A 13,553-nucleotide genomic window follows, 5' to 3' on the forward strand; every position below is an offset into this window, starting at 1 on the left:
CCAAAATGTTTAGGAAAATCCCTTTGAATTTTCATCTGTTACTTACCATTTTAATGTCCCTTATCCACAAAGAAATGTTTTCAAATGAGTTTGTATTTGTGATATCGTAAACAAGTACAAATCCTTGAGCACCACGGAAATAACTGACACTGAGGGTGTGAAATCTTTCTTGTCCTGCTGTATCCCTGAAACAACAAAGAGTTCACTTACATTCTATAATAATTTCTGATAAAAATCGATTTCCCCAGCAAAGCCAGGCTGAATGTATCACAAATTACACTATCCCACTATGAGACATACAGTATTGAGCCAGTTCATGTCCTTGCTGTTCAGTGAAACTATATTTTGGAACTAGCGATTGGCTTAGCTAAACCTTACTGACTACACCTGTACTTGGGGGATGCAAAACAACCACTTAACCTATAAGCCCCATACACACCATCAGATTATCTGCAGATTTTTGTCTTCAGATTTACCAAAACCATGTAGTATAAGGGTCTGCCTGATTGCATACAAATTGAAACTCTTAAGGTTTGACCTCATATTATATGGTTTTGGTAAATCTGAAGACAAAAATCTGCAGAAAATCTGATGGTGTGTATGGGGCTTTAGGTTTACAGTATATGAGATTTTATATGTACAGTATTACAGGAATGTTTTTCTTGAACTGAAATAATGGCAACAGTAGCTGCAGATCATGTGATAAAATGAGAAGTAAAGTCACATGCTCAGTGTAAAAATAAAGAAAGAAGATCCTTGTGATTTTCCTACCTATCAGGAACACAATAATTCCACAATCCACTGCTTACCGCAGAGCTGTTTAGGGCTGCTAGGTAAACTGCTGAAAAAAATATGTTAAACAAATGGTCTGTTCAGATTATTGTACAATTAATTGTATGTACATTGAAAAGTAAATATCCCTGTGACTGGTAATGGGAAGTATACATTAGTGTGTACAGAATTTTAATTGGACAGCCATTCTCAACCAGGTTTTCATGGAATCTTGGGATACCTCCAGAGAATGCTAGGGGTTTCCTGGGCAGTGGTGGATTGATCTCCTGCTGGTTGATCCCAGTGGTGTGGGATCAGTAACCCATGTTTAAAACGTCAGTTTTTCTGCGTTTAGCCGCGTTTGCGTTTAGAAGCGTTTTAATAAAAAGTTTTTTGTTTTTTTAAAAATGGCCAGAAACGACTATAAACAAAACGCGGTTAAACACGGGTTACCACGTTTAGCCACGTTTACTCACATTTGGCGTCTGAAACGTGGAAATCTTCTGTGTCTAAACCCATTTTTTTGCTTTCAAAGAAACACTGTTAAACGCAACTACCTAAACACGGCAAAAAAACGAGACTGTGTACATAGTCAAGTAACATTGAATGAGTTCAGGGGCAGTTGAAAAAAGCACCAATGAAAGAGGGTGCTTCTTACACTGACTACCATTGTGGAAACTTTTTCACTGACCACCACTGTATTTGGGAACGTGTACATAGACCACCAGTATAAAAGGACACCATTTTTACTGCCTACATTTCATGGCTACATTTTTATAACTCCATGATAATTACTGACAATATACTGTATTGTTCTATAGAGAAGGGGTATTATAGAAATGATCTTTTTGTGTCCAATATAAGATTTCCCATGCAGTGCGGCTGTGCCCCCACCACACAGGTTAACTGCTCGTTTTGTCCAGGGTAGAGGAGAACGTTTATACTCACCTGATCCTCTGCTCCACTGGCAAACAGCGCTCCACCACGATCCAGCAGTGGACTGTATCTGACATCCTCACATCCAGAGCAGGTCTATGGGCACGGTGATGTCCAGAACAGTCAATTGCACAAGATCGCAAGACTATAGGGGGTGTTGGGAGCCACAGAGACTAGTCTTGTGCAGGCAGGATTAGGTAAGTATATCTCTATTCTCCAATCGCAGTTAACCCATGCAATGTGGGCACAGCCCCACTGCATAGGAACATTTTTGTCCTGGAGTTAGGCTTTAAAAAACAAAAGTCCAGCCGGGTCCGCCTGAACATACCTCCAGCAGTATTCTCTATGCCAAACATTTACGGGTAGTGTCAGAGCTTAGCTGGCCTCACCAACCCCCACTGTCCTACTGACCCATCACTGACCAATAGGAACATGCTGGAGACAGGAAAGGGCAGGCAAGTTTCATCACTGGGTGCTTAGCCCCGATGCATGAGATTCCCTTTTTTTTTGGTGCGGGCAGAAGGCACGGGAGCACTGTTTAGGCCCACTGCTGGCAGCCTGTAAAACTCTATGCTGCAGTTGGATGTTGTAGACAGTATGTGCCCAGGCACTTGTGCTCTGAACATTTTTCCCTAGGTGTGGTATGCACAAATGTACAGCTTGATGCACCATCCTTCTCTGTCCAGCCACAGCAGCTTTGAGTCTCCCATAAAGTTTTAGAGGCTGCCGGCAGCAAAACTGGATGATGCACCTGTGCCTTCCACCTGCATCAAAACCCTTGGATCTCATACATCGGGCTAAACACCTGGTGTGTATGAAACCTTAGGAGGTGCCGAAGCATAGGCTCGACATCTGAGTCAAGCACAAATTACTAAAAAGCTGCCGCAGATACTTTATACCTGGCGGCAGTATGTTGTTTGCTTAAAGGGACAGAGTTTCTTTAACTCTGAACATCAGTTAGTAACAGACCCTTAAAATTACTTTTTGGACTAAATGTTGCTTGTGTGTATACAGTATGACAAAAACTATGCATCCAATACACTCAGCAAAAAGTGAGAACGTCTAACAACCAATAGTGAATGTTGGCAATAAGAAAAATGCTCCATCCCTAAAACTTAATAAAGGTGTTGCCAGTGACAGTTTCAATGACAGACTGTGTAAATTTAGTACATATTTATATGCAGAGATTAAATAACATTCAGGTATAAAGCACAATCTTACCATATCTGAAGTTTTAATGGTGTGTCATCAATATGGATTGTTTTTGTCTTGAAATCAATTCCTAAAAAAAGATAAAAATGACATGAAGCATTTTTATTTTCTGTTTTATCTCAATACCTAGCCTCATTGATATGAAGGGAACCAACAGTTAGCAATCAACATAGCAGATATTTGTACTTTCCACTGTCCATCTAATATTTTAACACATTGAACACACAAAAAGTAAACATTCCCCAGAAAACTTTTTTGTACAATTTTTATTGAATGAAATTAAATAATTTTACATTCATTAGTTAAAGGGTAACTCCACTTTAATGGGGGGGGGGTAGCAAATTGTGTGTATATATATATATATATATATATATATATATATATATATATATATATATAAATATTAGGGATGCACCTATGCCATTTTTTAACACTGAGTACGAGTATCGATACTTTTTTGCAGGTACTCGCCGATACCAATTACCGATACCTATCGCCTAGAAAGGAGGTGGCGGGGGGGGGGGGGGGTTGTTCTTCGGGAGTTGGGAGGCGGCAGGGTGGAAGAGGAGGGGTAAACGAGGGCAAGGCATTTGAGAGTGGGGTGAAATAGGGATTGTGGGGTGGGAGCTTTGAGATGGAAAAGGCTGTGATTGCTGGGGGGAAGAGGATGGGGATAGGAGAGTTATTGGGAGACATGGGGGAAGAGGTGACAGCTGGTAGAGGGAAGGAGGAGGCAACAGGCAGAAGTGACTGCAGTCATAGTACAGGGAGAGAGCCAGAGACTGCAGGCATGGTACAGGGAGAGAGACTGCAGACATGGTACAGGGAGAAAGACTGAGACTGCAGACATGGTACAGGGAGAGAGACTGAGACTGCAGACATGGTACAGGGAGAGAGACTGAGACCGCAGACATGGTACAGGGAGAGAGACTGAGACCGCAGACATGGTACAGGGAGAGAGACTGAGACCGCAGACATGGTACAGGGAGAGAGACTGAGACTGCAGACATGGTACAGGGAGAGAGACTGAGACTGCAGATATGGTACAGGGAGAGAGACTGAGACTGCAGACATGGTACAGGGAGAGAGACTGAGACTGCAGACATGGTACAGGGAGAGAGACTGAGACTGCAGACATGGTACAGGGAGAGAGACTGAGACTGCAGACATGGTACAGGGAGAGAGACTGAGACTGCAGACATGGTACAGGGAGAGAGCCAGAGACTGCAGACATGGTACAGGGAGAGAGACTGAGACCGCAGACATGATACAGGGAGAGAGACTGAGACTGCAGACATGGTACAGGGAGAGAGACTGAGACTGCAGACATGGTACAGGGAGAGAGACTGAGACTGCAGACATGGTACAGGGAGAGAGCCAGAGACTGCAGACATGGTACAGGGAGAGAGACTGAGACCGCAGACATGATACAGGGAGAGAGACTGAGACTGCAGACATGGTACAGGGAGAGAGACTGAGACTGCAGACATGGTACAGGGAGAGAGACTGAGACTGCAGACATGGTACAGGGAGAGAGACTGAGACTGCAGACATGGTACAGGGAGAGAGCCAGAGACTGCAGACATGGTACAGGGAGAGAGACTGAGACCGCAGACATGATACAGGGAGAGAGACTGAGACTGCAGACATGGTACAGGGAGAGAGACTGAGACTGCAGACATGGTACAGGGAGAGAGACTGAGACTGCAGACATGGTACAGGGAGAGAGACTGAGACTGCAGACAAGGGAACAAGGGAGAGAGACTGAGACTGCAGACATGTTCTTTTTTGCAGATGCCATTTTTTTGTTTTCTGTAATTTTGAAAGTGTAAATGATGGAAATAAAATCTATGACATATAAGAATGTCTAATCTGTAATTTGATGCCTTTTGGAGATTTTTCCATCTTTCCTTGGCTTCGTTATGCACATTAATACAAATTTTTACCTGGGGTGCCCAAACTTTCGATCCCCACTGTATATTGTACTGCATAACCTGAGGTTCCTATAGGGTGTAAGTACTGCCAGAGGCGGAAGAAGCCACTATAGTATGGTTTGAAGTCTGCACTGATATATATAATTTAATGAGAAGGACACAGGAGTCACATTGGGGTTTTATTTTAGTAAACTGCATTTGTCTGTTAAAGTCACTGAGGTCAAGATAGGTGGAGCCAAGGGAGAGTGTCACCAATTCCACTCAGATCAGTTGAAGTGGAAATACCAACGTCTCCAGGACAGTCTGGAATTTTACTGAACTTAAGCTGCAACAGGGAAGTCCTCACTCACTCTGGTATGTTTGACTTTGTAAAGTTTATTTGCATTACTACATTTACACCTATATGACACATGGAAAAATGCAATGATGCTCAGGCTACCACATTCTCTACATATTAATAATAATAACCTATTTTACTGCCTTTATTTAAAGTGTTGCCCTGGGAAAAAATATTTTTAGCTCTGGATAGAGCAGGTCAGAAATAGAATAGCTGTCAGGAGATTGTACTGTGAATGAAGACAAACAGAAATATTTTGAAAATGAAAACATAAATCTACATGTCCACTGGCCAACCCTTAACGTAACTCTCTTGGCAGCAGAAAAATGCTAGACGCGGCAAAAAACAGTACCTCATTTTTGCCATGTTTTTGCTGAGCTTAGTGCTTGGACTTTATTTATTTCATTGGCCAGAGTACTCGCCATTGACATGAATAAATGCCCAAGCGCTAAACCCGATTAGTGATAGGCACATTTATTTACATGCCTTTTTACGGCATTTTGCATTTTTCTTTTGCATTCAAGAGAGGGACATTTAAGGCCTTATGTACACTGCTGCTGCTAAAAGAACGTTTAGGAGCAGTTGGGTATTTTTTTTTTCAACTGCTCTTGAACTCTCCTCTATGTTATCTTATCAGTACATGTACACAAGGTCGTTTACAGTCGTTTCTAGGCAGTTGAGTTTAGAGGCTTTTTCTTGAACCCCAAAAAATGGGTTCAGAAGCTGTGTTTACAGTCATTTCAAGCGCCAAACACTTCTAAACGTGGCTAAACGTGGTAACTTGTGTTTTGCCGTGTTTCGTTTACAGGCCTTTTTCATTTTTGCCTATTCTGAAAAAAAAAAAAAAACGCTTCTTCTAAACGCAAACGTGGCAAAACCCAGCAAAGCGCTGATAAATGTAAATGCGGCAAGACGGACCTTTTGAGCGTGGGTTACTATCTGCCAAGTTAAATCGTTCAGGAGAGGTTGTAAAAACGTCCTGTGTACATGAAGCCTTAAGCCTCGTACACACGATCAGTCCATCCGATGAGAACGGTCTGAAGGACCGTTTTCATAGGTTAACTGATGAAGCTGACTGATGATCAGTCGTACCTACACACCATCAGTTAAAAAAACAATCGTGTCAGAACGCGGTGACATAAAACACAACGACGTGCTGAAAAAAACAAAGTTCAATGCTTCCAAGCATGCGTCGACTTGATTCTGAGCATGCGTGGATTTTTAACCGATGGTTGTGCCTACTAACGATCGTTTTTTTCCCATTGGTTAGGAATCCATAGGTTAAATTTAAAGCAAGTTGGCTTTTTTTTAACCTATGGTTAAATAACCTATGGAGCCCACACACGATCGGTTTGGACCGATGAAATCAGACCGTTGTCCTCTGGTTAACCTATCGTGTGTACGAGGCCTTACTGTCCCTAATGTCTGCTGCTCTTATACGCTGATAAAAGCCTATGTGCACATGGATGCATAGGCTTTTGTTGAGTTGCGTTCATTGGGCAAAAAAATTAAAACTCCTAAACTCACGTTTAGGAGCAGCAGTGTACATTAGGCCTTAAGCCCTGTACACACGATCGGTTCGTCTGATGAAAACAGACTGATGGACCGTTTTCATCGGACGAACCGATCGTGTGTGGGCCCTATCGTTTTTTTATCCATCGGTGAAAAAAAATAGAACCTGTTTTAAATTTTTCTTATGGTTAAAAAAACGATAGAAAAAAACGATCGTCTGTGGGGAAATCCATCGGTCAAAAATCCATGCATGCTCAGAATCAAGTCGACGCATGCTTGGAAGCATTGAACTTAATTTTTCTCAGCACGTCGTAGTGTTTTACGTCACCGCGTTGGACACAATTGGATTTTTAACCGATGTTGTGAAGGCAAGACTGATGAAAGTCAGCTTCATCGGATATCTGATGAAAAAATCCATCGGATTAGATTCCATCAGATATCCGATCGTGTGTACAGAGCTTTAGGCTAGGTTCACACTTGATTTCAATTGGTTGCCCTACCTGCAAAAATGCAGGGAAAGAAATCTATTTCTCTTTGTTTTAAAAATTGCAAAAAATGCATCACGTTTGCTGGAGAGTGAAAATGAATCCTCCCCGCGCGACAGGAATGCGTGTGATTTTGCGAACATTCCCAAGCTGCACAAGTGTGACCCCAGCCTTAAAGGAACACTAAAGGCATAATAAAAAAAAAAAAATAACAAACATGTTATACTTACCTCCGCTGTGCAGTTAGTTTTGCACAGAGTGGCCCCGAATCCTGTCCTCTGGGGTCCCTCGGCGGCTGTCTCGGCTCCTCCACGCAAAAGCTTTCCACGTTCATGCGAGCTCCCTCGCATGGTGGAAAGCTTTTGCGAGCGCGCTCCCGTGATACAGCAGCGGGCATAGCCGCCGACTGTTTTACTCGGCCCCGCCCCCTGGTGCCCCGTGTCATCCGCTGTGATTGACAGCAGCGCCAGCCAATGGCTGCGCTGCTATCAATCCGCCCAGCCTAGCCAATCAACGGCCAGGCTGGGAACCGAACAAGATGACAAGCACGCGCCCGGGACTTTCGAACGGTGAGGTAAGTAAAACGGGGGCTCGGGCGGGGGGCGGTGCTGTCAGATGTTTTTTTACCTTAATGCATAGGATGCATTAAGGAAAAAAAACTTTTACCTTTACAACCCCTTTAAACCAGGTACACACGATCTGATTTTTCGTGGACAAAGCGTAGGACTTTTGTCTGAAGGGCGTTGGCCAGGAATTTGTCTTGCATACAAAAGGCACAAAATTGTCGGCCAAAAAACACGAAACAACGTGTTTTTTCAGCTCTTTAGCACCACCCGTTGGGCACCTTCTGCTAATGTTGTGTTTGTTGAGCATTGATTTCAAGCATGCATGTTTGTACTTGTGTACAGATGGTCGGAAAATCCGACAGACAATTGTCCGATGGAGCATACAAACGGTCGGATTTTCCACCAACAGTCTGTCATCACTCAATTCCCGTCGGAAAATCTGATCCTGTGTATGAGGCTTTAGTGTGCCTTCATTCAGAGAACGATCGCTCTCTAGTGCAATGTTACAATTCATTTACATTCCTGAGCTAAGGTTGTAACTTTACCACACTGAGACATTATATGCTTTCAACTTATTGGTAAGTGCAAAGTGCCACTCGTATTTTTGTACATGCCTAAAATATCAACGGCCTATACTCTAAATAACAAATATGAGTTTGTGGTTTTTATTTACTGAATTGACTGATAAATATCACATACAATAATCATTAGTACGGTATATTGGCCCTGGTGTCACCAATAGTAACTTTCTCTCAGTTTAGGTCCTGATGACAACATTCTTACACTTGTTACAACAGTTTGCTTCTAGGCTGACATGTAATTGAACTCTAATTATAATTTTATATCAGACACATCCCATAATTATAAAATAAATAAGCATGGCTCTAGGCAGTAGTGTATTTAGGATTTGGGCTGCCCTAACACTGACTAAACTCCTGCACCCTCTAATTTAAATATGGTCCACCCCTTCCTGTCAAGGCCACACCCTTTCTGTTTAAGACCTGCCCTGAAATTTTTGAGTGGGGACCCTAGTTCTAAGGCCTCGTACACACGGCCGAGGAACTCGACGTGCCAAACACATCGAGTTCCTCGGCCAGTTCAGCCCTGAAGCTGCCGAGGAGCTCGGCGGGCCGAGAGCTCCCATAGAACAACGAGGAAATAGAGAACATGTTCTCTATTTCCTCGCCGAGGTCCTCGTCGGCTTCCTCGGCCGAAAGTGTACACACGGCCGGGTTTCTCGGCAGAATTCAGCCAGAAACTCGGTCGGAAGCTGAATTCTGCCGAGGAAACTGGTCGTGTGTACGGGGCCTTAGGGTCTGGGGGGGGGGGGCATTGGATTCCCTTAATTTGCATAGATTTCCTCTCACTTCCTGTTTGGCTATGGGGCAGGAAGTGAAGGGAAATCTCTGCAATGGTAAAAAATAAACTGACAGGGGCTATAACCCTCCCTTACTCTATCAAAAGTGTTGCCTATAGTTCTACTTTAAGCACAAATTTCTGATAATTTTATGGACTAAGAAGATATAACCATGCCAATGGTGCAGCAGAAAACATATAGCACAGTGAGGAAGATTTGTGGTCCAGGATGATAGGACAGTCAAAATTAGAAGCAGCTTGTGTTACACTAACAGTGTAGTGCAAGCCGGTGGGGACTCTTTCCGTGCTGCCCCCCTGCAAAGTGCTGCCCTGGGCCTGGGCATTGTTGGCCAAGGCCAGGATACAGCATTGGCTCTAGGTCTGTAGCTGCTGTACATACAGTATGTGCAGAAAGGGCAGAAGCTACAGTACAACTGTACCTTTTGATACTATTGTCATTTATTAAATTTCCCCTTACCCCCTGAGTTCTGCCCACCTTAACAAATACTTACCTTCCACCTTGACCCAGTTATATATGCTGTGCAGCCCTGCCAAGCAGACCAGACCACACCAACTGCTGTCCCAGGATGAAAGGTTCCTGCTTTAACCTGGCTTTTAAATGCCCACTACATTTCTGATTCTATACAAAACGGATTGTGGGAGAATGTACCAGAGTGGATAAAAATCGAAGATTTAAAAAATATATATATATTATTCATCTAAAGATAGTTTTCTATTTAATATACATTAATAATTGAGTTTATTCAATGTGAAATGGAACTTAGATATGTATCATGAGGCTGTATATTCTGCAATATCATTTTTTTTGGTAAACTCATTCAATGAATCCAAGCTCTGCAAGCTGAAATTGCACTGCAGTGATACATTCACACAATGTCACAGTAACCATGAGATAAAACAAAGTTCAGGAATATTCCTTTATACCATTGTCTTGCAAATGTACATTACAAACTGTATGATTGTTTGAAGAGAAATACATCTGTACCATGCTCTAAGTATGAGGAGGAAGGGCAAGCAGTAAACAAAGTGAAACCTTCTAAGCAGATTATACATTTTGTGATCTTTCTGCACAGAGCTTGAAGCGCTTTATTCTGCCATTGAGGAGCAAAATGGCAGCAGGCTGTATAAGAGACCCAGTTTGGGAATATTTACTAACCTGGCAGCTTATTATTCTAACTAGAAACCCTTCATTTTGTTTGCAAATATTAAAGATTCTAAATACCAGCAAGAATGAGTCCTTACATTTAAAGAGCACCTGTCATTTGAGATCCATCAGGGCAGCGCCTGTTAGCGGGCATCCATTCACCTGCTGCTGCCACAAGCATTTATGAACATCAATTTTGTGGTTTTGCCACAGATTTTCAAATGGATTTAGGTCTGGACTCTTTGACTGGGTCATGTGTGGTGGAAAACTAACAGAGTAGGCAAGTATAACATGTTTATTTATTTAAAGAAGACTTTACAATAACTTCAGTGTTGGTGCCAGTTTCTGCAATTAATAACCCCCAGTGTTGGTGCCAGTTTCTGCAATTAATAACCCCCAGTGTTGGTGTCAGTTTCCGCAATTACAAACCCCATTATTGGTGCTAATTTCTTCAATATATAATGCTCAGCAGTAGTGCCAATTTCTGCAATATTAACCCCCCAGTATTGGTGTCAGTTTCTACAATAATAACCCCCAGCATTAGCTCCAGTTTCTGCAATAATAACCCCCCAGTATTGGTGTCAGTTTTTACTATAATAACCCTCAGCATGGGTGCCAGTTTTCACAAATTTCCACAATAAAAAACGCCCAGCACTAGTGCCAATTTCCACAATGATAACCCCCAGAATTGCCACCAGTTTCTGCAATATTAACCCCCAGCATTGGCACCAGTTTCCACAATAATAACCCCCAGTATTGGTGCCAGTTTCTACAATAATAACCCCCAGTATTGGTGCCAGTTTCTGCAATAATAACCCCCCAGCATTGGTGCCAGTTTCCGAAATTACAAACCACATGAGTGCTAATTTCCACAATTAATAACACCCAGCACTAGTTCCAATTTCCACAATAACCCCCAGCATTGGCACCAGCTTCTGCAATAATAACCCCCAGGATTGGTGGCAGTTTCTGCAATTATAATCCCCATTGTTGGTGCGAATTTCCACAAATATAGCTCAAAGCACTAGTGCCAATTTCCGCAATAATAACCCCCCCGCATTAGTGCCAGTTTACGCAATAATGACCCCCACGAAAACCATGGGTACACCGCGCTGTAACTGGCCAAATCATAGCACGGCAGTGTAGAACAGCCCTAGGGGTATCATTTAGTGTCACTTTAAGAAGCATTCAAAGTGCTGAAAAAGGTGGATTTTGTTTGAGCAGGTTGCCATTATTGATCCTACAGTGTTGCCAACCGTCAGTATTTTTCGGACAGCCAGTAAAAAACAGGCAATTTTCTCCTGCCAGTAAAAGAAAAAGGTTGCCAGTAAAAAATATGTCTGTGACACTCGGCTCGGTCCGAAGCCGGCCGAGACCATCCGAGTGCTTGCTACAGTGTGTTTGGGTGGCTCTGAAATATGTTTTTTGCCTTATTATCTACCTTAACCTCCCTGGCGGTATGATTCTGTCTGGAATTACGTACCAAAAGCGGTACAATTATTTTGCATGGAAATTCTGCGTTTTATACTGTAGGCCTGCAATTCTTAGGAATAACTCACTTAAATCTGTCCAAACAAGAGTCTAGTAGGCATCCCGGGTATGATAAAGTTTAAAACACAAAATCATAAAATTATAATATAATAAATAACTATAAATAATTATAACAAATAATAATGTAATTATAATAAAAAATATTCAATAATGTAATCAAATCAAAATCACTGAAATTTGCTCAGTTGCAGAATTGTCGCTGTCATTACTTTTATTTTTTTATGACGAATTTCCCCACAAATCGCTATCGCACAATTCTGCAAGTGATTATAATTTATTATCGCTGTTTTCTAGCTGCTCTAAAATCACTTTTGACATAAAGGGACACTTTTGGTTGCTATGGACAATCTGCAGTTTGCAGGCACAAAAAAATGTTTTTATTATATAAAACTACATGCAGGACACAGGGCAGACCACTGGGGACTAGGGGTGTGTATTTTTTACATTCAGTACTGTAATCTATAAGATTACAGTATACTGTATGTAATGTGTTTGTTTATGTTTTTGAATTTGCCGCCGGTCTCCGCCCCCATGCGTCGTAACGTCGCAGGGAACGGAGATCGGCGGCACGCGGGCACTGTGTGAATCGAATAGAGGACGCCGCTCGCTCACACAGCGGGGATGCATCGCTGGATCCAGGGACAAGGTAAGTACAGTAACCCTGCCTGGAAAAGGTAAGCCAGCGCGCGCTGCAGGCTCTGCACATCTACCCCGAGCGTGACTCGGGGTTACCGATAATTGCATTGAAAATCCACCCAGAGTCACGCTCGGGAATACCGCTAAGGGGGTTAAATCACATTGCCAATTGCATATTGTACTTCTTTGTAGCCTAAATACTGAAAGTAATTTTTTTACTTTTGGAAATTCGAATAAAAACTTGGTTGTGCCAGTCAATTTTGGGTGTTGTGTCAGTAAATTTCAATCTGGTAGGTTGGCAAAACTGCATGGCCATTTCCAGGATCTTATGGGGTACAAAAACTGACTATTCAGGAACGAATTAGGAACATACTACATGAAAAAAGCATACTGTATCTACAAAAATGTCTTCCCACTACTCACCTACAGTGGAGATATAGGATGGGATGATGTTTTCTGTGTACCTGGTCATAATACAGGTCTTCCCAACATTGGAGTCCCCAGTCATCACCAGTTTAAGGACCAGTTTGTCGGAAGATGTCCCTGCCATCCTGATCTGTCACTTCTGTCTGGGAGTGATCACTAGATAGAGAAGTGTGAGCTGCACACTTACACACAGTCTCTTCCGCATTACATAAGGCTCTTCCTGATGTGTGGAGCTGATCACAGGATGCCCACACTCTCTCCGCCAGCAGAACATCCCCTGATCTCTATTACATGATCTGCTTCCTTCCTATAATAGCCTGCACTGGGCTCTGCACTGGGCTCTGCACTGGGCTCTGCGCTGCTGGAGGGTCACCGACTGACTATTGCACAACTCCTCCGGCCTCACCCACTTCTGGTAGAACTAGTCTCTCCACTGACAGCTCACAGAGCCACAACAATAGTCTGATCACTGCTCCACTTATAGAAGGTCACTGCTACAGCTGCTCACTGACTTCTCTGACTCTGTTTGTCTTTGTTTAGCATTGTTTAACCCTTTCATGCCTGAGGCTGCATTCACATCTGAGCGTAGCAGAAACTGGGGCAGAAATGTGTGTTTTTGCCCACATTTCTGCAAACATGTAAAAGTATGAATGTGAGTTAGAGACC

At 42.7% G+C, this 13,553-nt stretch overlaps 1 protein-coding gene across 3 annotated transcripts in view; it reads right to left on the reverse strand.

The window, feature by feature from the left end:
• Positions 1-13,320, reverse strand: part of LOC120940959 (ras-related protein Rab-10-like) — a 41,829-nt gene extending 28,509 nt beyond the window's left edge. The window contains exons 1-3 of one of the 3 annotated variants that reach the window (XM_040354125.1): positions 12,885-13,320; positions 2,929-2,989; positions 47-185 (exon numbers count right to left, since the gene is read on the reverse strand). In XM_040354125.1, the coding sequence (XP_040210059.1) occupies positions 47-185; positions 2,929-2,989; positions 12,885-13,011 (327 nt within the window). In that variant the 5' untranslated portion in view covers positions 13,012-13,320. The remainder of the gene's footprint in view (positions 1-46; positions 186-2,928; positions 2,990-12,884) is intronic. The other 2 variants (XM_040354126.1, XM_040354124.1) reach the window with 2 other exon arrangements.
• Positions 13,321-13,553: the final 233 nt, after the last annotated feature.

Source organism: Rana temporaria, chromosome 5 (assembly GCF_905171775.1).
Source record: "Rana temporaria chromosome 5, aRanTem1.1, whole genome shotgun sequence".
NCBI lineage: Eukaryota > Metazoa > Chordata > Amphibia > Anura > Ranidae > Rana > Rana temporaria.